This window comes from Gasterosteus aculeatus, chromosome 10 (assembly GCF_964276395.1).
Source record: "Gasterosteus aculeatus chromosome 10, fGasAcu3.hap1.1, whole genome shotgun sequence".
NCBI classification, from domain to species: Eukaryota; Metazoa; Chordata; class Actinopteri; order Perciformes; family Gasterosteidae; genus Gasterosteus; species Gasterosteus aculeatus.
In genome coordinates, this window is record NC_135697.1 from 8,270,067 (window position 1) to 8,295,735 (window position 25,669).

At 44.9% G+C, this 25,669-nt stretch overlaps 1 protein-coding gene across 8 annotated transcripts in view; it reads right to left on the reverse strand.

Annotated features, from left to right (window-relative positions):
• trps1 (trichorhinophalangeal syndrome I) overlaps positions 1-25,669 on the reverse strand; it is an 88,372-nt gene that overhangs the window by 18,695 nt on the left and 44,008 nt on the right. For 7 of the 8 annotated variants that reach the window (XM_078081432.1, XM_078081431.1, XM_078081434.1 and 4 more), the window contains 5 exons: positions 22,140-22,752; positions 21,680-21,894; positions 21,041-21,257; positions 20,694-20,928; positions 15,698-16,511 (listed from right to left, as the gene is read on the reverse strand). In XM_078081432.1, the coding sequence (XP_077937558.1) occupies positions 15,698-16,511; positions 20,694-20,928; positions 21,041-21,257; positions 21,680-21,894; positions 22,140-22,752 (2,094 nt within the window). The remainder of the gene's footprint in view (positions 1-15,697; positions 16,512-20,693; positions 20,929-21,040; positions 21,258-21,679; positions 21,895-22,139; positions 22,753-25,669) is intronic. The other variant, XM_078081435.1, reaches the window with a different exon arrangement.

Below are 25,669 nucleotides of genomic sequence, written 5' to 3' on the forward strand. Positions count from 1 at the left end.
CACCGTTTTGTTTGCTTTTTTCCTCCTGCTGACAAACAAAAAAACACAATCTCCTTCGGAAGACGGGAAAAATCCTTTTCATAGAAACGGCAGCTGAAGAGAGGGGACTTTTTTCATTTTCAGTGAGAAATGGAACAGGGTCACCGAAGGACAAGGAATCTCACTTCTCCTCCCCGCCTCTCTTCCTCTCTACCGACCCTGCCGAGAGCAATCTGCTTGAGAAAGGAACAGAGAACAAGAGGGAAACCGGGAAAGAGAGCGCGAACAAATTACTGCTAGTGAAGAGAATTTTGTATTAACAGCTTGATATCACACGCACACACACACACACACACACAATCATTCATTTGGTTACAGCCGCAGGGCTGACTTATTCTCCTCACACTTTGACACTCTTCATAATGAGACACACACACACACTCTTGCTAAAGACACCTACAGCTGGCCAATACCAAGGCCTTCAAAGTGGTAGTTAGCACCAAGTCATTGCTGCCATTGAGAAGGGGGAGAGAGGGAGGGATAAATGAGGAAGAGGACGATAGAGAGGAAGACGCAGAGCGGAGCAGATACTTCAGTCTTATTTTTGCCCTTTCATTATTCCATCTCCTGCTGTATTGCTTCTCTCATCTCTTCAAAGCCAGAAAACAAATAAAAACAAAAGAGCCTCCAGGTTGGAGAGGAGAAAGCAGAAGGGAGAGGGGCACAGATACAGATCATCATCTACAAGAGCAGCTGCGCATCAGAAAAACAGCACGGACTGAAGAGGTAATCGCCAATGTAACGACGCCCCGAAAATGTGTGTGTGTGTGTGTTTTTTTATGGCAGTTGAAATCCAAACCAGAAACCAGTTGGGCGGTGTGTTCACTGCTTCTGGTGTCACTGCGCTGAATGGACGGACTGCATCAGTCAAAAACGGGGAGCGCTGACAAAGACACATCTCTCTCTCTGCAAACACGGGCTATTGGTTGTATTTATCTGTGCAGGAAGCCAGAGCTTGTTGCTCCCTCTGGTGGTTCAAAACTCCACTCGGGAGCGCCGCGGTTATTGGTTGAAGGGCCACGTGACCCAAAAGACTCTCGCCGATTAGCTCCGCCTTTAAATTTTCCACCGCTTTTGCGCTGAAAGTGTTTGTGACTTTATCATTATTCCAAAACCCCCGCCTTCAAGGCGACAGACCAAAATTGAGATGAACTGCTTCTGTTTTTAATATAGTCAGTGGTGGAAACACACATTACTTTGAGGGCAGGGACTTTCCACCTGCAGCTGTCAAATGATTGACAGTTAGCGGAGTCGGGCAAAAGTGCTGGAATATTAATGACTACAAATGGAACATGAATGCAGGCAGCAGAAGGCTTCTCCTGAGTGTGGGAAGATGTAAACAAGTATCAAGTAAAGATGCGGGAGAGAAACGACGCAGCACGGAAGCTGGATTCTGGTGATTTAGGGAGAGAACCCGTCTGATTGGGAAGCACAACTTGCATGGTTCCACCGGTGAGCCGCATCGAGGACGACACACAGAGGAGACTGCCGGAGACGGCTACGCATTGTCACACAACTTACTCGTCTCGATGGTTAGAAATGCCCCTCTTTTACCATGATAACTTTGAAAGCAAAATGGTCTGCTCCCCCGCTCTGACGCAGCCACAGTACAGAAGACAATGAGCTGTCGATTCCCAATCCCTGCCAGTTGCCTTAAATCTACCAACACAGATGGTCAAATAGAGCAGGAGCTGGACACACTGGAAACAGATGGAGTAAAGAGCCTGTTATATATAGATATCCATAACGCAGCCAATTACACCGCAGGAAACTTGTTTGATCACGCAGTTTGTCCACGTGCGTAAAGTGTGCGTGGGAGTGAGAGAGTGTGGGTCCGCGTGTTCCCCAGCAGGTAAGTGACGGGGGAAGGAAAAAGACAGGAAGCAACACACACACACACACACAGGGGGGTGTTTTGACGACAACTGAGTTTTACAGCACGCTGTAGCTGCACATCTGGATAACATCAGAACACACAGGCACAGATTAGGACACGCACACACACACACACACGGACTAAGCGGAGTAAGCGTGAAGTACCGATATTATGTCGAAGAAAGGAGTTTGCCAAAAGAGAGTACAAACTCACATGCTGCCAAGAAAAAGGCAAACATCTTGTTTGCCTTTTTCTCTCCCTGTGTGTGTGTGTATGTGTGTGTGTGTGTGTGTCTTCCTCCCTCCGTTTTATCCACCCGTTCTATCTAGCTCCTCCTCATTCGCATTCTCTCTCCCTGCCTCTCCATCCTTCGGCTCTCTCCGTCTCTTCTCTAATCCTATACGACAGAGACACAGAACACAAATCTCTCTGTTGGCAGCGGAAGTACTGTGTTTCTACACAGAGAGAGAGAGAGGGGGGGGGGCAGATTGACTGTTGAACACCAGTTGAAGTGATTTATGAGCTTGTGCTAGAACATATGCAGACACTCCTGGTCTTCAGTTCTTTATAGTGGGCACACACATACACACACACACCCACGTTCTTTCCAGACGGAGTGTGTTAAGCAAGCAGCAGGTTGTTAGTAGGTGTACAGTGGACAGGTACAGGTTGTGCAGTCGCACACTGCGTACCCTGTAAGCTACAGCCACACATTGTAGTTCTTCTGGGAAAAGCACATTTCGTTGAGTTAACAAACCCAGAAACCCTTTCTGGAGGACTGTCCGACCTCAAATTATCTGAAGACGTGATGTTCAAAAGCCGCGTTTACAGCGCCTCACAGTTTGTTGGACGAAAGTGTTGTACTTCCATTGGGATTACGTGCTGAGAGTTGCTAAACGTTTGTCATGCATGACTCGCGTCTTAACACTTTCACAAACAACAAAGCAATGTATATGTTCTAAAAAGGCCTCCCAGTTCCAGCCTGACCATGATGGTGCATAAAACACATCTCCGTTCTCCCCTGGAATTAATGCCTTATACAAGCAATATTTATGAACTGGCAAGAATGGGTATTGACCTTTGCAGGCTGCACTGTAAAGCACGGGAGCGTGCCCTGAATATTAAACTAGAAGAAAACAAATGCATTTGGGCAGAACTTCACACTTTGACGCTCTGAACGTTTATTACTGTTATTTCCATTATGAAACAAAAGCGTTATTTTGTTCCAGAGTGAGGATGATTGCTTTAAACTATACAATAAGGCATGGCATTATTACAGAAGCACCGACGCAGAGAAAAGCGTTATACGCGTCCATGACAGGAGTGAAATGAGGGGAGGAATTGGGGAAATACTGACGTGAATCAATAGATAAGTTAAGAACACAGACTAAAGGAGACATGGCAGACAGAAGCAAATCATTTCTGCTCTGTAGGAATTAGTGGATTCTGTAATCCAACTTTGTCTCTTCTCCTTGCCTTCCTCTCCCTCTCCATCGGTGGCTCTCCCCCGTTCCCATAGTAATCATTCAAACCTGATTGCTCTGATCCCTCTATTCTATTTGTCATTAAACACAAGGCCCACACCCGCAAACACACACAAACACACACAGACACACACAGACACACAGCACCACGCATGGACACACACGCAACAAGAGACAGAAACAAATGCCATTTAATCAAAGAGTATAAATAAATAAAAGGTTTTTATTTCCCATAAGTCCATCTGGTCGCCTGTTCCTCATCACACACACAGCCTTCATCTGCTGGTCAATAAAGCACACACACACACACACACACAAATGCACACGTTCTAAATCAAAGGCACGGATGACCACACACATTGCCCGGTGAATCTAAATGTAGATGAGTTCAGTCTGCTAGAACGCCTGGCAGCAGTAAGAAGGAACCTTTGTCAAGCAAATCGGTTTTGCCTTCTGATTCGCCCGCCGCGGTTGACCGTCCCGGCATGAGCTTTAAGAAAACGTTATCGACGTGCGTCTTGTTGCTTTAAGGCCGAGCGTGTGAACGCGACTACAGTTTTAGGAGACGCACTGCCGTCGAATTGCCGAGACGGAACTAAACCGAGCCGGAAAAAGAAAGCAGTTCATACGTTAGTCCGCCGATTCATCTCTGATGGAGTCAGCCGTCCCTGTTGGTTGTTAGAGAGACAATGAGATAATCGGAGGTTTGACGCAACACAGCATGGCGAGAGAAAAACGCTCGTCCATGTTGAAGTGGCCGGTGTTTTTGCTCTTCTCCACCAGACTGGACCCAGGCTGGTGGCTGACCTGAAGCCGAGTCGGGGATGCTGCTCTTTTCGTTGGCCGAGTCCATAGTTAGAACCTCGGCACCACGAGTCAGCTCCCGACGCAGAGAAGCCACAGCAACCCATCGCAGCCTCCGCTGTGCCGTCTCATTTAAAGAACTGTGAAGATCGGGCGAATCGCTTTACCAACGGGGCCGGAAAGAAAGCGAGCAGACGGCGGTAATTGAGACTCCCGGTCATTTTCCCCACAACAGTCATCCTGTTCTCTGTGATTACTGCTGCGAGAATCTGATGTTTTAATAATGACATTTTTTGGGGGGGGTTCACAGGAGGAGATCCTCATATTGTTAGTTTCAAAGACCTGTTAGAGATGATGAAAGATAATTGGCAACAGTTAAGTGTTCCTTTTTAGAATTGACATAATTGATTTTGATAGAAGCCTTTAGATTCACTACACATAGGAGGCGTTTTCACCATTAAACAGAATTAAAACAAGTGTTGGGATAATCCAGGCTGAATGTTAGTGTGTCTGACATTCCAAAGGTCTGATTTCGGTAATACCGGAGGGAGAATTGGAGGAATTCTGTCAATCACTGTCTCCCAACCACACACATCTACACACACTTCTTTTTCCTACCTCCACCCCCCCCTCTCTCCCCTGAATGAATCGCTCCTTGTCTCTGAACTGATGGAGCGATAAAGTTGGTTTAAACAGCCGTGGACACGCCGGCACACTCCGAGGTAGGAACATGTGTTTTACATCAGGAGCTCCCAGCTATACAAGAGCTAATGTTACCCGTTTTATGTGTGTGTGTGTGTGTGTGTGTGTGTGTCAGAAACAGGAGTGCTACATGTCTTTGCAATCTCCTATCAGCTTTTAATCTCATTCAGCAGAAGAGGAGAGCGGGACAGACAGAGGGGGGGAGAGAGAGCCACTTGGTGAGAGATAGGAGACACAAAGTTCATCCCCCCATCTCTTCATCCGCGCATTATTCATTGTTTGTGCAAAGCTCCTTTGCCTGGTGACGGGGGGGTGAGGTGGGGGGGGGGGGTTTGGGGAGGGAGGCAGAGTGAGCAGGAGCTGTCTACTTTAGTTTACATGCGTGTTTGTGTGATTTGTTTTTATTGTCTGAACACTGTGGGACCATTTACATCTTTGGCCCACTTAGGAGCTTACTTGCATTGACAACACTCATTCCGCACGCGGGGCTGAACATCTCTTACTTTGCTTACAGGGTTTCTTTAGACATTCCCTGCTACTGCTGCTGTCCCATTTGCAGCGCTGCAGCCCCCGTGACGCTCGCGTTTCACAGTGGTCGGTCCGACGTTGCGCGTCGTGGTCTTTGTGGTGGGAGACCAGCGTGTCGCCAGCCTGTGAACTGGTGAAGACACACCACAACCTTTCGTCTAATACTTTGGCCTTTGCAATCACTTCACATTACTTTGAGAACCAAAACTGACAAAGAGTTGGTGGGAGCGTAAACTAAAACTTTTAAAACAATAACAGTCTCATAACTAGATCCCTACTTAATGCACAGACAAGTGAATTAGATTTCTAACGGAGTACGAAGCAGTGACAGGTTCTTCTCCTCGCTCAAGTTTCCAGTTCTGGAGGAGGAGAGTGGACTTCAGGAGATGGTGAAGATAAGGAACACGCAGACATTGTAATCATTTCAAAGCAAACTCCAGGAATATGTTGTGCTCCCAAAAACTTGTATCCCAGAAATCCACATTTGAGAATTTCATTTCAACAGAGGGGAAAAGACACACTTGTGTAGTGTTGACAAACACTGTGCCTTGTCAAGAAAAAACAGAGCGCACACGCATACTACAGAAAGAGAGAGACAGCAATCTCCTGCTCTAGTTTAGAGCACCAAAGCACAGCAGACCCGACACACACTGATCAATGTGCCAGTACGACCTGCATGGCGTCTTCCTCCTGCTCTGTCCCGTGGGCCTGTCACTCATTTCGCAGAATAGACGCTGGTTGCCTCGTAGTAGTTGGTTGTGCTTTTTGTTCAAGAGCAACGGCATAATGAATATGAAATGCCGGCGGGACGGAAAAGAAGAGGAAGGGAAGGGAAAGCGCCATGCGTCACAGCAGTATTTAGCTTTGGAGGCTCAGGAGGCAGATGTGAGTTACTGCTCACTGTTACTTACTGCAGTAACAGATTCTGAACACTAGCCAAGTCTGTGTGTGTGTGTGTGTGTGTGTGTGTGTGTGTGTGTGTGTGTGTGTGTGTGTGTGTGTGTGTGCGTGCGCTCTTTTTCGGACCTTATTAGGTTCTACTTGTGGTGATGCTTAACCCCACTCAGAGCTTGGCAGCTGCTCCCATTTCTCTCTCTGTTTGCCTTCATGTCTCTCCACCCTGCGTCTTCCCTCTCATCTTCCCGCCTGTCTCTCTGCTCTTTCTGTGTCTCACTCTCGTCACTTTGGCTTTCTCTTTTTTCTTTTTCATACTCCCCCCCCCCCCCTTCTCTCTCTCCTTGCACGGTCGACCGATCACTCTCTCGGTGGTCTTGAGGTAATGTAACACTTGTTTCCTTGTTGATCTGCAAATAGGCGGCTTTACATAATGGTGATCCTTCACATATGTTCATCTGTTTGCAAGGTGTGCTGCCAAACGTATGCATGCGTGGTTGTGTGTAACCTTTTACTGCATGCGCCATGAAACACGTTCACTTGCACAGTCAAATTGTGTAAGTCTAACCCTCCAACCCCAACATAAGAGCGACCTGTGCCCGAAGGTGTCCACGGACTTCTAGCAGCGCGACGAGGTGGTGCTTTTTTTCACGAGTGAACCCCAGTTTCTTTGTAAAGGACTCCACGGAGTCCCAGTCAACCAATGTGCGCGTACAGGTACAAATGAAGCGATGCATTTTAAATGACCCAAAAGCATCTGCATTTTCAAAATGATTCATCGGGACAGGTCTCGGGAATGAAGAGAGCGAGCTGGTACAGCGCCGTTGTTATTGATAGAAATAGTCACATGGCAAATGAAAAATAAATTCAGATCTAGATGATGAACAGTACTATCGCTACTATTTTTTCAGCCTCCTATTTATTTCTTGTTTCAAGTCATTCATCAAGCTGAATTTGATCTGTACGTTTTTCGTGTCTCCCGGTAGCAACCCACATTCATGTTCTCAATCGGTGATCTGTTCAGGATCAAAGGAATAACATGGATGTGCTCTGCGGCAGGGTTTGGTGACCCTAATATAAACCCTAACCCAATATAAAGAAACAAATTTAGGACTGAAAGTGGATCTTATCAAACGTAAATAACGGAAGAATACTCAGTTGTATTGAGAGAGATGGAAAACAGTTCCAATATATCTGGGAGGAGATAACAGTGCTGTAATCGTGTTGATCTGCTGCAAAGGGACACAAAGTTTCCTCCAATGGCAAACAAACATCGATTTTAAGGTTCAGCCAGACTCCATAGACACCGAGCGAATGTGCGTGTGAACACGTGTGTGTCTTCTTGTTTAAGTTACATCCAGTTTGTTGCAACAAAATCATAAAAAAATGCTTTTACAAATAATGCTGAAGGACACGCGAGTACAGCAGTAGCTCAAGCACACAACACACGGGCATCCGTCCACATCACCATTGTTTGACTGCACCTGGTCTATTAAGGAACAGGATAGATGGGACTAGGGGACCTGACTGTGTGAATGTTAGTGTCAGTGTGTACACATATGTGTGTGTGTGTGTGTGTGTGTGTGCGTGTGTGTGTGTGTGTGTGTCATCCTCAGAAGCCAAACATCTGCAGCAATGACGCACTTCAACTTCTATCAGCGCAAATAACAGCACGCACAATCACAATTCAAACACAAATACTCAAATTCAGAAGTGGTTCAGCTGATATAGTAGAGATTTGAGTGAAATTGAAAAAATAACAACATTAATCCTAAAAAGATGTTATTTACAAGGGTGTCAAATTCATAGAAATCCCCTCAAAGCTTTCCTGAGAAGTGTATTCACGAGCATGAGACAGAGGTGCGTCCACTACCATGGAAACAAGGTATCAATGTCCCATAATGCATCAGATGTATCCGGTTGATCACTTCTCTTTTTTGGGGGAGTTGTACTCATCTGAAGCGAGCATCTAGACAGCTTGTCTGCTGTGAATGTAAAGCTGCTTTAGGCCTTTGTGTGATTCGTGATATTGGACTGTATATAAATTGAATTGACATCCAAATGTCCATATTAAAACCTGCATCATTCTGGCTTCATTTGTTAGCGCACGCACACGCACACACACACACACACACACACACACACACACACACACACACACACACACACACACACACACACACGGTTTAATAGTGAAAGCCCACATTTCTGTTCACACTGCAACTTGAGCTAACTTAGTCCCATTCTGGCTCCCATCAAAACTTTGTAGCTGCAAAGAAGAAAACCAGGCCCAGCCGCTCCATAACGTCTTTAGCTTTGGCTCTCTTCACTGAGCTCACGAAACCACAATGGACTTGGGTATACAACTGGGAGCGCACAAGTCTCGAATAGTTGAGGCTGGTCCTGTTGTCTTGTACAGACAGAGAAAGAGAGAGAGGGGAACAGAAAGAACAGAAGAGAAATGGTCCTCAGGGAAATCGAATATACAAGATGCATCATGCCAGTGGAGCAGAATTCATAAACACACACACACACACACACACACACGCGCACAGACGCACACTAGTGGAGAATTCCTAATGAGCGAAGAGCTCACAGGGGACACGGAGAAGGAGACAGACAGAGTGAAAAGGAGGAGTTAAGTGAGAGACAGACGGAGAGGGAAGAACCGATGTATCCGTCTCCGGCTTTCAGCCTCATATCAAGTATGCATGGCACTGTGAGCGAATTAGAAGTTTGGGGGTGGATGTGCGTGTCCACCCAGAGTTAAAAGTGAAAATCCCCACTTAACATTCTTCTCAGACGCTTCCACGCACACACACACACGCACAGTCTCTCTCTCCCTCTCAGAGCGATGGTAAAGTCTGTTGCACGCGCACATGCCCAGAGCCATCTTGCTACCTCGGCGAGAGGGCCTTGGACCGCCAAGGTTGCCATGGCATTGCCTGCTAATAAAACACACCGACACACACGTTCCGAATGTCTGTCTATCTCACAGACACACACCAAAACAAGGTGCGACTAGATCTCCTTTAAGAGAGATTGATTCAAATTAGTGGTTGAGTTTGTGAGTGTGTGAATACACTCTGCTACATTATTGCGTCTGCTTATGTGAATCTGAATATGCTGCCATTAGCTTTTGCAATTTATATTTACACCAAAAGATGTTGTGCTGCCGAGATGATGACTCCCATATTTAAAACCTCAAACTTTGCCAAACAGTGAGACATACTGAAGATATTAGATTTGTCAGGAGGGAGGAGAGAGTCTGCCAACTGACAGGAAATAAAGTGCAGGTGGGAATGCAGATTGGATTAACTGGATTTATCATTCCTTGTTTTACCGTTGTAGTTTGGCAGGTGATCTGCACAGTTGCACTCCTCAAAAGTTAAACAAGTGGCCACTTTTCGTTTATTTCACCGTGCATATGTTACAGTGCTACGAGGCGCATCCTTCGACTGACGTTTAGAAATGTTTCTCCTACAAAAGCACAGTAGTGAATCAGATGTAAAGTACAGAGGAGATGGACAAAATACAAAGGAGAAGACAACAGGATAAAAAGGGAAGACATTTAAGACAACAAAGCCCATTTATGAATGTACTAGCACTTTTATATGAACTATACCTTTTCTCCAGCCTCTTTTATCTCGATGAACAAACTATATCAGTCCCTTTTTCCCCAAACAAAAGGCGTGATTGGGTGATACAACGTCAGATTAAAAGAGACAAAGCAAGGACCGCTAGGATACGGACAAAAACTGGGTTGTCAAATTATCTATTGGTCAGGGGTCAGATGGACATTTAATCTAACCAATCAGCTTCCTAATTACACAAGTGCTGCCAGAATGGTATATATGTGTGTGTGTGTGTGGGGTGCTGGCTAGCAGCGTGTTGCGTGTAGAGGTCTTGTTGTAGATAAAATGATCATCTGGTCTCAATATTGGTTCCATGTGTAAACACACGCACAAAGACATGTGTGCACACACACACACACACACGCACACACACACACACACACACACAAAGCCTGTAGTGAATTGTTCCCAAATTAGACACACGGTAGAAGGGGGGGGGGTGTACAAGCACTGAGCCGTTGCAGAAAAACACAGAGGAACATGAAAAGAACACAAATGTGCATGCGCATACACACACACACAGATCCAGTAGTGTGAGTGTGTAAGTTGATTGTAACAGTAATTGATGTAAACGTCTAAATTACAGATAGAAGCTAAAATAACCACTGTGTTTTACCCGTTGCCATGTCGACGTGATGAAAAACACCTGGTTCGTTCACTGGCAGGGAGGGTGGAACATCTGTGCCTTGGTCGAGCCAATGAAAAGGCAGGGTGCGTGGAAGCGATGTGCGTCTGAACCAATGAAACACTCGGCGGAAAGACGAGATATGCGAATGGACGGCATGTTAGTCTAAAGTCAAGCTAATCATATCAGATTACGTGACATTCTTGTTAGACGTAAACCCACGGCACTTTTGTAAAAATTGATCTTTGATGAAGATTCTTGTATAACATTGGTGCATTTGTGTCAGACGATGCAGCGTGCCACGCACAGGAAGGTCAGAACGCAGGGTCGACTACTCAGCAGCAGCAGCAGCCGCGGAGCAGTTAATAGTTCAACGTCACGCTCAAGGACACTCCAGCCCGAGCCCAAGGAGAAGAAACTGCCAAAACGTGGGATTTAAAAGTCAATCTGATGTTCTTTTCCGTCACTGACGACTGACAAACACTTCTGGAAGTGGTATGATGCGGTTTCCCCAAGCAGGTTGAGAAGGACTTGACTTGCTTTTTTTATTTATTTATTTTTTTACACGAGTTGGAATCAGTCAATCGGACAACTCAAAGCACACTGGAACAGAGGATTAACGTCCAAACGCCAGCCAAGATACAGTCATGCAAATACTAAATAGTGGGAGCCCAAAAACGCCAAGATGTCACCTTTCAACCTCGCGTGTTGTCAGCTGCAGCGTGTGCGGGTAAGCGTGGCAGGTCTCCCAAACGGAGCTAAACGTGGGCAAAACGGTGTCATTTCTTTTTCAAGCCAAATGTAATGTTCCTAGCAGACAATGAGACTGCTGTGGACTGTCACACAGCGTAAAGCCACACACACACACACCGGTCATGACTGTGACTCTCACACACACACTCATATGAACAGTATGCACACATGCGCACACACGGGCCCGTCAACCAGTATCTCCACAGACAAAGAACACAAACATGTGGTTCAAAATAACTGCAAACCGGTTGTCTGATTATGTTTCTCTTACACTAAACACAGCCCTTACCAGTCATTTTACCACACACACACACACATACACACACACACACACACACGTTTATATTTCTCTCCAGCATGGCCGTGTTTATTTAAGTCTGCGTACTGATGGGAAATGTGACTGCTCCACAAACAAACTGAACGGCCCAGAACAGTCAACGCTGTGTGAATGTGTGTGTGTGAGTTTGATGCGAACAGGCTTTATGTTTTAATAGTTGAGCCTCAATAAGAAACCAAAAACGTTACAGCTGTCAACGTGGCTGTGCATCGTATTTGGTGGTGTCTTTCCTGCTACCTGTTGATTAAAGTGAGGAATGTAGTCCCGAAGTTAGGGACAACTGTGGCCCGGATTTTAATGAGAAACCATCTGAGAAGAAAAGTTCAATGTAAACTCAACACACGCTCGGATTTCTTTTTGGGGATTTTAGTCAACTAGATATGTGCTGTATGCATGTTTCAAGCCTGTATTACACTTGTATCACTATTAATTATTTTAGATATTTTCTAGCCTCAAGGTATCTTTTGATATACAGTATAGGGCCAAAAGAAGAAACTGTACAAAGCACTAATACACAATAAAGGCAATTACAAAGGATTGGTTTGAAAAGAATGGCAACAAGGTGCAGGAAATAGAATAGAGAAGATTCAAATAGCAAAGCAGTTCAGTCAATAAGGGCTGCAACTTATTAGTTAGGGATGTAGAGCTTTAGTCACTAAAGTTCTATATCCTCTTTTTTTGTCGATGAAAAAACATTAGACACATAAACACAGCAACATGACACACACACACATACAAACACGTACACGGTCTTGAGCTTAAGCTCCATAATTTCCTGTAGCGGATATGAAGTGATGTTAAATTATCAGCACGGGGAAAAGAAAAAAAAAAGTCAATTCATGCTTTAATTTCCATACAAAACACAGACACACGTACACAAGAAATCCTGCACACTCAGAGAGAATGCAAATGCAGATGCGTCGCACATAATTAGGTACATAAGCAGTGAGTCGCGCACACACTGACACGCATGAATTTTAGCAAGGAAAGAGGGGAGACGGGAAATAGAACGCAAAGTAATGAAGACTTTATGGAAATACAGCCGGGTGTGTATCTGTGTGTGTGTGTGTGTGTGTGTCTCTTTAAAAACCTAATTAACTCTGTCGGGCAGAAATGTAAACGAGAGAAACTTTAATGAAACTCTTCTCTCTGATCTGCTGAAAGCACATATTCACGTTTTATCTCTCGTCCCTCTATTTTCAGCCCCTCCACTCGTATGGAATTGAATGTCACGCATGGGACTTTTAAAACCCTGAAGGTCCACATTCCAGTATTGCAATATGACCACATCAGATGAACACAATTACATTGTGTTTGTAAGGTCACATCCACAACTTCTTCCTTCCCTGCTTGCGTCAATTTATCTCCTCTCCCCTGCTGTCCTTGACATGGAATTCCCTTTGAAAGCGCAGTCTGGAATTTATTAAATGATCCCAGTTTCGGGTCGATTCCACATGTGTTTGCGTATCTTCACGTGTTCGCATATGTTTGGCTCAGAGGCGGACCTTTCTCAGCCCCGCTGAACTCGAAAAAAACACCATTACTCAAAGGCTGTCTCATTCCATTTATGAACTGAAACGCTAACCGAAGCTTTTACTTTAATTTCATCTCTGAACCTCATAAGCTTTCCATCCTTGCCTCATATAGTCAGTCAAAATGTCAGAGGAATAAAATCAGCCTGAGAAAATGTCTGCAATGTAATAAATCACTTTGAAAACTAATCATATAGCTGGACAATGTCTCAACAAGGAAACACGGTGCAACAATTACAGATCAAGCCTTTCAAAAGAAAATATTCTCATCTGTCTGCCGAGCAAAACGCTGAAGAATACTAAGAACTCTGATTGCGTGTGTGTGTTTGTCGAGGTGTGTATCGATCCCTGTGCATCAGGTGACTTGTCCTTTGAGGAAAAGGAGGCAAATGAAAGAAAGAAAGAAAAAGAATGAAGAAATGAAGGGGAGAGATGGATCGATGGTGGGGTGAAAAAGAAAGAACAGGTGGAGATTCGGGAGACACACACAAGTGCATAAGAAAAGAAACACACACACACACAAGTTTTTGAATGAAATAGGACTTTTGTCTCTGTAATTCTTTGCCCCCTGCTGTCTCACCCTCCCAACATCCTCCCTTCATTGCTCTCCATTCAGCCCTACTTCCTACTCGCTCCCTACTTATCACATGACATTTGCAAAGAGTCAATTTGCATTTTGGCTGGATTCACCTTTTTGTAAGAAAGACTGGGCCCTGTTACGTCAAAATGACACATTGTATTGGACAAAACGCCTGCATGTGTCAATATACGTGTGCGTGTGTGTGTGTGTGTGTACTCAGCTATTTGAGATGATAGTGTCCCTCCCACACTAAGCCCATTGATGAGTCATCACGTGTGTGTGTGTGTGTGTGTTTTGGACATGTCTGAGCATGCCATGGAAACAGAGAATAAATATTGTGTAGTGAGAGGAGGGAGAGGGAGACAGATAGTAGCAAAGGTCATATAATACCGAGCCATTGAAGTAATAAGTCATCTTCAGCTTCTCTAATACATTTTTAAATCGCTCCCTCCCACGCCTCCTCTTTTGTATTTTCCACATCACTTTTATTATATTTTGGTTCTCTCTTTCAGCGAGCACATTTACTCCTCAATGCTCTGGAATAACCCCAAAAAGTGAATAAAACATTTGGTGCCTGTGTATGCAGATGTTCTCACGTGCAGTCGGCGCAACTGTATGAGTAACTCAGCTGGGGATCCCCGATGATAATATTTACTCCAACTGAGTTTGGGTTGAAGCGTAATAATTGCCTTCATACAACCAAGTTTAGAGCCAGCCGCTACAGAGCGAACCAAAGGAGAACGCTGGAAAGTGAAATATGTCCTTTTGCTTTATTTTGTATCTTACGCCTGTGCTTCTTATCCGAGAAAAGGGAAAGCTGGATGTAAAATCTCTCCATGACTTCTCCTCTTCATCTCCTTATCCTCCCTTCTTCTCACACACATGGACTCTCTCACAGACACACACTGCCCCACCCACGATAATGAGTAAACCTCTTGCTGCCCCACCCAGCGCAGTCTGCCAAGTGACTGCCAACACCTCACACACACACACACACACACACACACACACACACACACACACACACACACACACACACACACACACACACACACACACGCCATACACTCAACAGCTCACACACTAAACTCATGAAAACTCCTTCACACTCATTACTGCCACTTACTTAGACCCATGTGAGTGCCCTGAAACCACGCAGACACACACACACACACACACACACACACACACACACACACACACACACACACACACACACACACACACACACACACACGGTTCAGTCTATTCCAATCTAATGTGATCATAGCTAATAAGCTGTGCAGCACTGGCAAACCAGTCTGGTCCATGACATCACTGTGAAGTGAGAAGCATAGTGGCCTGAAAAGTAGGATGACGGAAGTGATTGACAGCTGGCAGCCATGGTAACTGTCAGTTTGCCTCCCCGTTGCTGTAGCAACAGGCCAGTTTCTCCGCGTTGCGAGTTCAAATCTAATTTTAAAGGGCGACAAATGCGACTTATTGGAAAGGACATGATGTCATGGAATCACAAGCACATGGACAAGAGCGCAGAGATCTGAACACTCGCATGCACGGGAGCGCTGCTTTTCTAGCAAATGACAATCTGCATGAGCACTTCAAATGACTGATGAATTACTGGTGTCATTGAAGCGCCCCTCTGCATGAGGTTTAATCCTCACATCTGATTCAAAGGAAATGAAGATGAAGGCGTAATAATGGAAGCCGTCGCAAAACTAATGCTCTCAGCAGGTAGAATCTGGGAATAGAGATCCGCCCTCAATCAGACAGTCGCAGCTAGAAGCTCAAATCAGCGTGTTAATGAGACAAAGGGGACAGATTAGGCTGAATGAAAGAATGAGGTGAATGTAAGACAGAGGCATGGAATGGGAGGAGTAGGAGGGGGTGAGGAGGGTGTGCACAACTTACCCGTAGAAGGGACTGGGACTCCTCTTTAGCAGCTCCTCCCTTCTCCTGTCCTCCACCGCCACCGCCGCCGCCACTCCCTCCTCCTCCTCCTCCTCCTCCTCCTCCTGTGTACTGCTGAGACATCCGGCTCGGTTTCTCCCCTCCGCCTGCGATGGCTCCTCCTGGCCTCCCTGCTCCATACAACCTGGCATCTCCCAAAAAGGACTTGGTATCTCCCAAAAAGGACTTGGTGTCTCCCAGGTAAACCATGCTGGGCGAAGTCACGGCTCTTTTCTGCTGCGAGGCCTCGTGATTGGCTGAAACAAACGACAAAGAGAGGGGGGAGGAGAAAAGAGAGGGACTCCCTCCTCCTGATCCTCTTTCTACTTCTCTTTCGGGTCCCATTCGCTCCTTGGGCACCCAGAGTAGGCCGTGGGCCTGCTCACCTCCTCTTTCCCCTAATCCTCTCGTCTCCCCAAGCACCCAGCCTTTCTCCCGCTCTCTCTCTTTCTCCTCTCCTCCCTCACTCTTCACCACCCTGCCGGCCTCCTCTCTGCCCCCTTCGGCCAACCGTCCCTCAGGTGGTGCGAGGGAGTAGAGGAGGCGAAGGTCCCCCTTGCTTTCTTCCTTGATGGCCAAGGTAGAGGGAGCCGAGCAGCCGTTGGCCGCAAGCGTTAACGGAGGAGTCAGCGAGGAGGGTAAGGAGGTCGTTGTCAATGCGCTTAGAGAGGGAGAGGATTCGTGGCAGTGGGCCGAGTTAAAATGGTCGAGGAGGGCCGACGAATCGGGTGCCGTGAAGTCACAGCGTCGGCAACGGCAACACGCGTGGACCCGCCTGCGGAGAGATGGGGGGGATATTTCCTTTCAATAAGCTCAATCATGCAACAATGCTGCTTCAGTGTGAACACGGACTCGCTCTTCACATTCCTGGGAGGGGGGCTGAACACAGGTACATTAGTCCATATATGGGATGGTCCGGCGTGCAAGACACAGCGCTCTATATAGATGAGAGTTGACCCTGCTGAGGTCAACCACATTCAACCAGAGTGCGTCTGGCCACACGCACACTTCATCCGTGAATGCCGGTGTGTGTAATGTCACAACAAAGCTGGAAATATATGTATTCATATCATTTATGTTTACTCCGCATACGCTTGTACTGTGTATGTTATCAATCCCAACATTCATATACAGGAGATTTAAAATACCTCCACACTTTCCATCGATTTGAAAATTTGAAAGTGTTCATTTCCAACAGCTTTGAATAGGCTGCGTCTGACAGATATTCAATAAGAAAGTTTTACATTGATCAAATTTTGATGAAAATCCACTCCCTGAATCGACTAAATCACATTTAAGTGCATTTGTCCCCGAACTACTCACTACACCGAGCATGTAGCCAAAAAGTGACTCGCCGTTCCAATAAATCGCCCGCCAATCGGGGCAAAGCGGCGAGAAACGTAAATTAATCTGAATGACAAGAAATGAATCACCCATCGACAAACCACCACGGTTTCCTGTTGGCACGGCCCTGACTGACCAGCAACCTACACGACACAATATGCTAGACACCATATACACCATACACGGCACCGGCTGTTTCCTGGCTCAGGAACCTGTTTGGATGCTTCTTGTGGGGGCCAACCAAGCAGAATCAATGGAGCATCTGTAACGAGGACTTGGACCCCTGTTTGTGGGGCTCTTGGTGGGCGCATTATGGGCAGCTGCTTCAAATTTAGAAATATAGAAAAGATGATAGCAAGAAAGTTGCCAGAATATAAAACTAGAAACACGTTAACACATGTTTAGTAGAACAAATCGAATATTTTTTGTTTGGACTGAGAAAATCAAATTATTTGACTGTTGTACTGACTGATTATCCTGGGAGGGTACGGCTTTTAAAGCAAATGACAGAAAAACAAGTCTCACTGATGTATTTGGCATGCGTGAGAGGTAGGAGTTGAGTTGGACAATTATTTGGCAAATAAGTCAAGTGTGCAGCTTTGACTCAGAATAGGATGAACAGTTTTTCCACTTAGTTCACTCGTATCTCATCCAAAAGCAGCAATTTGCTCAACACTGCTGTTGTTTTTGCTTTGAGTTTCTCTCACCAGTGACTTCACAATGCTTCCACATTGCATTGGCTGTGCTTTATATCAGTGGAATATAATCATGCCAACAATTTCATTGCAAACATGTAAAATCTTTCAATTTGTCATTTATCTGCTCAAGTCGCTCTCATGCGGATTGATCTTGAGAACAGGATGCAGGAAAAAAAAAACCTTACTGTATTCTTTTACAGAGCTAATACACTACCTGTATTATTTGTAATATGTATACATACTGTATCGGATCGAACTAGCCTAGAGGTCATATCAAAACGTGTGACAATTATTGTGTGGCTGAAGGACTGGACTCGAATGTCTCCAGGTGCTGCCCAAAGACCCAGTGGCCCTAATGAAGTTTGTACACTGTACAAGTTTAAACAGCTAACTCGGTCTATCTATGAAAAATAATAAAAAGTTATTTTTTACAGTGAGCTGGCATCCCAAAAGTATGAGAAGCGACTGCATTATTTTCCCACAATTTATCTGTAGTAAAAGAAAACTAATCAATAAGAAGACTGTGTTAAAGAAAGGTCAGCTGTATTTCCCTCACAACCATGAACGGGGGCCAAGCACGGATCGCTCATAGCAACAAGGGCATCAAATGTAAAATAACGGTCTCTAAAGGTCTCGTTTTACAGCAATGAACCATGTTGTTGTTGACCTATGTACATGTTAATAGCATTAAATAAGCAGCTTTGCATCTGGTTTGCTTTCCCCAGGTGGATAAAGGGAGTTAACCTGTGACTGGTGAGCAGGCTGCAGGCATAACGCACACATTTCCCACGTGCATATCAACTAAGTCTCCAGAACAACAATCCCTGGGGTAGGATTAGGAGTAGAACCCGACGTGCTCCGAGGTCAACACATAACACGTCTATCGAGACACATTCGTATTCCCGTGGTGCTTGAAATCGGAGCACAGTTTATGAATACGCTTTACACGTTTGATTAGAAAGTGGAGTAAATTCCTTTCATCTGATTTTGAAACCCAAAGACCTTTAACATGAATAGCCCAACAATTACCAGCATTGTAATGATACTGGATGGTGCACATTCTCAGCTGCTGTGTGCCTGTGCCTTTCACACGCGCCAGAACCTCACTTAGAGGGTTTGGGGGTAAAAGTTGGGAGGAAGATTGATTAGTTTCTTTCAGGCCGTAACTTTTCTCCCCCAAACACAATGGTTCTTTGTCCCGAGCTACAAGCCAATCCTGAATTTTGCTTTGGTGGATTTTAGTGGCAGTCTAAAGCTTTCTGGCTATATTCAGTTTTATTAGATTTTTCTCCAATGGCTTGGCTTTCCATTTAACTTTGCTTTCTGCCTTTATATCCATCCCGTTTTCACCCATCTTCTCTCCCCTGAAATGAATCACACCTTTAAATCTTGTGTGTGTGTGAGAGCCTGTATTAATGAGCAATCCAGATCTGAAATCCAGATCAATACTTATATACACAAAAATGTTTCACACAATCGTTGGTGTCTCCATCGTTAGTCTCGCTCTCTTTCTCTGTAGCGAAACTTATGTCACAAACGGCCCAGTGAACATGTGCATGCGTGTTTTCACGGCTGTGGAGTCTTGTCTGAGCCCTCGGGCTCTTAAATGTCTTTGGAACCGAGCCAGTCTTATTGAGCAGACAGGGTACACATGTACAGTACAAAGAAACAACATTTTTACTGTTTAGCATCAGTTGCCTGACCCTCACCCAAAAAATGGCGAGGCCAAAAAGTGGTTTATCTCTTTTGGAGAAAGCTGCTCCAGGAAGGATAGTGAATAAAGAAATACTAATAGTATTTTGAAGTAGAGCAGAACCCCAGATACCACAGATCAAAGTCTGTCAAAAAGTAATGGCGAGTACTGCTGCATATTTAAGTTGTATAAAGCCTTTTGTGTCTCCAGAAGGAGCTGCATGGAATCTAATTGCATCAGTTGAGGAAAACTGAAAAGTACGATTTTGAAAATGAAACAAAAACTCTGACATTTGGTGTCTGCTTTTAATCTTTGCTTGAGGCCTGCGGCTCTAGGCTACATTTGCAGCCACTAATAAAATACCCCCTAATCTCTGACTGAAATGTAGCCAGGCAAGTAGCATTGTGCGTAGTTTGCAAGGCGGCATGTTGGGGATAAAAAGATATCTCTGGTTCTCCTGCAGCAATCTTTTTAATCTTTTTTTCTAAACTGCCCGTCTCACCTCAAGGCCGCTGTTAAAGAAATACTTCAGACACAGAATGACAATTGGTGAATCAATTAGATGAAAGTTTTTAGACTTTGATAGTTGTAACAACGGAAAAGCGATTTCAAAATGTCTGTTTACTAACTCACAACCTGTGCAGTATAATTCAAGTAGCATTCCCCAACGCTTTATAGGCTTTGGATTGTAGTGGATACAAAGTTGTACAACATATTAGAGTATGCTTATAGCACAGGAGAGTCACAGGAAAGATGGAAGGCCGCTTGTTAAAATTCTGGAGGAACAATATAGAATAGTATTCGTTATATTTCTCCGGTAAATAGGAGAAATTGTCTCGGCGCGTTTGAACTTATTAGTGTAGAGCCACTAAATGTTCATGTCAAGTGGAGCTCATCACACGTATCGTGGTACTCAGTTATGTGGTGAAAGATCTGTGAGCATCAATGAGTTGCTTCCAGGTGTGGATGTCTAAGGTGTATGCTCTGTTTAAATGGGTAGATGCTGAAAATGAGTGAGCTCTGTCAAAATATCCACGGCAAGCAATACTTCATCCTCTGCCTGACTTAGAAACAAAAATTAAAGCTGGCGATCAAGTTTCACATTCAGCGACCTGTTTTAGAAAAGTTGGCGAGCGTTATGTTTAAATATCAATTGCGTCTCTATTGTTACGTTGAGTAAAAAGCAGACTTCAATGTGTCATTATATGCGAATTTCTCTTACCTGTAGTGTCGAAAAATCTCTTCTTCCACCTCTGTGATGAAATGACACTTTGTACAAGAGTACTCCCTCTCTCCTCCTCCCCCCCCTCCTTTGTCTCCGCCAGCCTCTTCCTCAGCCTTTACGTTTGGCGGCGCCCCCTTGAGGTTGATCAGAGAGTGGCAGCCTTCGTAGTGCTGCAGCAACACGTCGATGTCGGTGGTGGCAAACGCACACTGGTCACACAAGTGGGTGACGCCTGGATTTAGAGAGGAGAAGGCCGGACACAGTCAGGAGGCACGAGACCAAAGGGAATCTTATTGACACAATAAAGCAGATGAGGTGTGACCTTGAAGTGTAACCTTGAATACCTTGTGTGACAACAGGGTGGGCTGGGCTGGAGGCGTAAAAAGTCGATCCCGAAATCACAGCGAGGTCACCTCTAGGATTATGAGGGGTCATGCTGGGCGAGCTGGCGGCGGCAGGTTTCGATCCGACCGCGTCCTGCTGCTGCTGCTTGGTGGACGGCGGGAACTTGATACAGCATTTCGGGCAGCTGGGCTTCCGACACGCAAAGGGGTGAGAGACCTGTGTGGACGGAGTCGGACGCAGCTCATTGAAGACAAGCGCGCTCTGGTCATCACTGAACTGGAGTTCAGAATTTAACATTTTATTTTCTTCCGCTGTGATTTGATGACACGGTGTGAATGTGGATCATTCACTTAACGAAGCCAAACCCCATATTTCTTTCTTTGTTCATTTCTAACAGCTGCAACGGCACCGCTTGGCAGCTGGCACAAAGGAGGGCGGGGGCGAGGGTGGGCGGAGTAGTCGAAGCAAGGGAATTTTAACTAGGCTGGAAAATTGGAACAATTAACTTTACACTTGTTTAATATACTGCATTTGTATTTATCTCTGTGCTTGCAAAATAGTGCAATTCTCCTCCCGAATGCCAAGTAACCCCCAAAACACAGAGCAAATCCACATTTGAATATATCTTTGTGTCTCACCTCGCCCAGGTGCTTGTGTGGCTGACAGAGGCCCTGCGGACAGTACATGCAGTGCTGGATGCAGCATCTGTGGATGGAGTGGTTGTGCTGGTAGTGCAGGAGCAAAGGTGCTACCACGATCACGTCTGCACTGTGGGCCATCGAGTATCGGAAGTCACACAGCTGACAGTTGTAACTGGTCACGACTGCTTCTGAATCACTGCTGTTGGGGTCTCCTGGGAGCAGAAAAACAAAGCGCAAAGGCCTGTTGAAAAGACCATTCCTGCGATGGTAGAATCAAGCTCCGCAGTTGACGAGAGAGAGTAGGGCCACCTATTGGGGTGGGGGTATTTGAAGCAGCAGATAAGTAAAAGTCATCATAGTACTAGAGGAAATAAAAATAATGAGTTGATCTTCTGCGGCCAAGCATGTAAAGAAATTCAGAACCACGCTGCGACATACTTTCTCTCCGTTTCATTACCTTGGCTGGTGCTGGATGTGTTGGACGACGGATCTTTGCGGCTTTTGGATGACATTCGGCTTCTCTCTCCCCCATCCCGTCTCCCCCCTCTCTCCCTCTCTCCGTCCACCGCCCTAGGCGTAGAGTGGCCGGGGCTCACCGTACCCCCCGCGGTCATCCGGTGTCTTTGTTCATAGTGCTCTAAAAGCTTCGCCGAGCCTCCCGACCCCTCACAGCTCCAGCTGCAGCATTTGCACCAATAATACGTCTGCACAGCGTCCCGAGCGGGCTCCCCAGTCCAGCTCGAGGAATCTGGGGACCCCCTGACCGGGATGGAGTAACCGACCAAAGAGTCATCGTCCGCTCGCACCGCCACTCTCTCCGCCCCGTCCAGGATCAGACCCCCTCCCTTCCCCTGGTTGTCGTGCATTGCCAGGTTATTGGTGGCCAGCTGGGGCGTGGTCGAGGGGCTTTTCACTTTATTTGGATGCGAGGACATGAAGTGTTGTTCGAGTTCTAACGAATTACTGCCCATGTACGTGAAGTTGCAGAATTTGCAGCGAAAGTACTTGGTGTTCCCCTGGCAATCAGAGGTCTTCCGGCCAATCCCAATCAGCGTCCCCCCCAGCGTCACCTGTCGACAAGCAGAAAGAGGCAAAGAGGATTCTGTTAAAGGTGGGAGTGAAAATCAATCTCTGAATATCATACATATTCAAGATTCAAAGATTTTTATGGTCAGATACACACGCCCCGTGTATTGACATTCTTTTCCTTGCCTTTCCGCAAAGCCGACCAATTTTAAAATAAAATTAAAAATACAATATTTACATAAATGTACATGAAATAAAAATAAAAATGAGGTAAGGCAGAAATGAGGTAAGGAGGAAAAGTGCAAAACTGAGCAGGTTGTAAAAGAAAAACTTAAATGAAATGAAATGTGTGCAATATAAATTAACAGTACAGTAACAGTAAGTGAAATCCTAACAAGCTACATATTATATACATATTATACAGATGATTCAAACTTGATGAAGAAACGTGACTCGGCAACGACACGACCACAATCGTTACTCCAATTGGGTCTGGATTTAGACACTTATACTTATAATAATGGATGACAGACTGACATGTAATGTAAAAACAAAGGTGTCTTGAACAAATGAATTCTGCACTGTACCGGACCCTGAGCCTTCTTATTTTGCAAATGTGTCTACAGTGGGGTGCACTTCCATTGGTGAAATTAAACCATTATTCATATGAGAAAAAATAGCAGTAAGACTAATTATGGATGCAAGAGGACGAACCAACAATCAACAGTGTAGTATTACCTGAAACTTTGCAAAAGTTGTTGTTTTTAGGTCAGAAGTTGGTGACCTTTAAGGACATTTTACTTTTAGTGTTCATGGACTACTTTAAAGCCCATATGTAATTCAGACGTCAGCCTCACACTGTGGATTGGACCACACAACGATTAAAAGGGGTGCAAAATAAGCTTTTTAATGTAGTAACAGCGTTGTTTTCTGCCTGAGAACCCACCTTTTTTCTTTCCTTATACATTACAGTGAGGGGATTAAACATAATTACAAAAATCTAATGAAATTGTCATTTTTAATTGCTATGCGGGAGATATTAAATCCATGCTTCATGCTAAAACAAACACAATCCATCATTTTCTATATGTAGCTGGCACAATTAAAGGTCATTCATTTCTAACCAACCAACTATTATCATATCAGGCTCTATTGTGGCATGCAACGAGCCATGATTTGTTATAACCGAGCCAGCAGCCTGCTTTTCTATTAGTTCAGCTCCTTGACTGAAGGAGATTATTTTGTGCAGCTTGTTATATCGGTGAGGCGGCAACTTGGCAAGTCTTGGGCTGACATACATTAGGCCTACTGCACGAAATGGACTGGTTTCTTTTGGATATGTGGATCGGTGCTGACTGGGGGCAGTCTTGTTATGGAGGTTTGGCAAGAATGCAATGCAACTGGTAAGCACCATTTTTAGTGAGCAAAGACATACGCTTTCATAATTTCACATTTCATAAAAGGGCATTCAGCTGGATTTTTGCAATGGAAATTATAATTATTTCAATCATTATTATAAAATAATTTTACACATTATGTTGGGTTTTTTTAGGACTTATACGAGGTTGAAAACTCCCAATAAATATTCTATTCATTAATGAATGCCTCCATCTAGGTCCTAATTATGTTATTTTGGGATACTAACACGGAGATATAATTTGTTTTCAGTTTTTTGCAATTAGATCTTGGTAAATAAACCTCCCCCTCTTTGAGTGTCAAGGACAATAACAATGATAATAACTGTCAGCTATTGCCAGAGAAAAACATTTATACATGCTAAAAAAAAAAAACAGGGCAAATAGTAAAATAAAAATGTGAAATGGTCCATTTCAGCTTGGTGGAAGAGAATTACTTCAGAAGGCTAAATGAGGGCTATTACTGTGTGTGATCTCATAAAAGCAATCATCCAATCATCACGTCCCACGGACCAGGCCCAGGCAATTAGAGACAAGCCAAACATCAAGTCATTATGGCAGAAAGACACAGAGAGGAACAAGGGAGGGAAAATGGAGAGAAGACAGGCCGAGGACAAGTGGGACACGTTGAGGGAAAGGCGGAGGAAAGAGGCCACAGATGGATGAAAAGCAAATCGAGAAGCAAGAGCAAAGCAAAGGGGAGTTGGAGTAAGAAAAGAGTGAGCAAACAAAGAGGGCAGAGCTGAGTTGAAGGTGAAGGAAAGACAAAGACAAATGATGAGGAACACAACTGCAGAAGAGAGGCAGAAAAAGAAAGTTAAATGTGTCTGACAGCTGTTTGATTACACAGCCTAACAGTCGATTAGAACTACTGGTTTCAGAGGCTTCCTACTAGCGGTCCCTTCAGCTCCCTACTCTCCTTTCCTCTTCCATCTCTCAGTGCTTTTTCCCCGCAATGTCATTGGTTGACAGGGAATCTCACCTCAGCAAATGACAACATGGAATTTTCCAAACGTGGGCGGGAGAGAGAAAAAGTGAGCAAGGAGGGATGGAGAGAATAGAGGGCCCTTTCATTGGGTTTTTTTTTCAATATATATATATTTTCACTTTCACTCCATGATGACGACTTAAACCCACCGGATTTTCTATTTCTGACTGTGTGTGTGTGTGTGTGTATGTCCATTACGTGACTTGCGGCCATTACAGAGTCCTGATTTAAGTGGAATGAAACTCCTCGACAATTTCTCATACACACATAAACAGTTTGAAAAATCTACATGTTTATTAAATCAACTCGTTTAAACATTCCAGACAAAGCTGTACTGTTCACACAAAAGTCCTAAATCTTGTGCAAGTGTACCAATAACTGTAGTAGACCAAGGGGAAAAAAAACGTACAATTACAAGCAACAACTGTGGGCCCCCGTGACGCCCACACGGGCCTCTGAGAATGCTCCATTATTTAACACGGCACGTCTTTAGCCTCGGGCCTCGTCTACACACAGATTTTGGAGGCTTCCTACGAAAGCCCCAGGTGAGAGGCTATT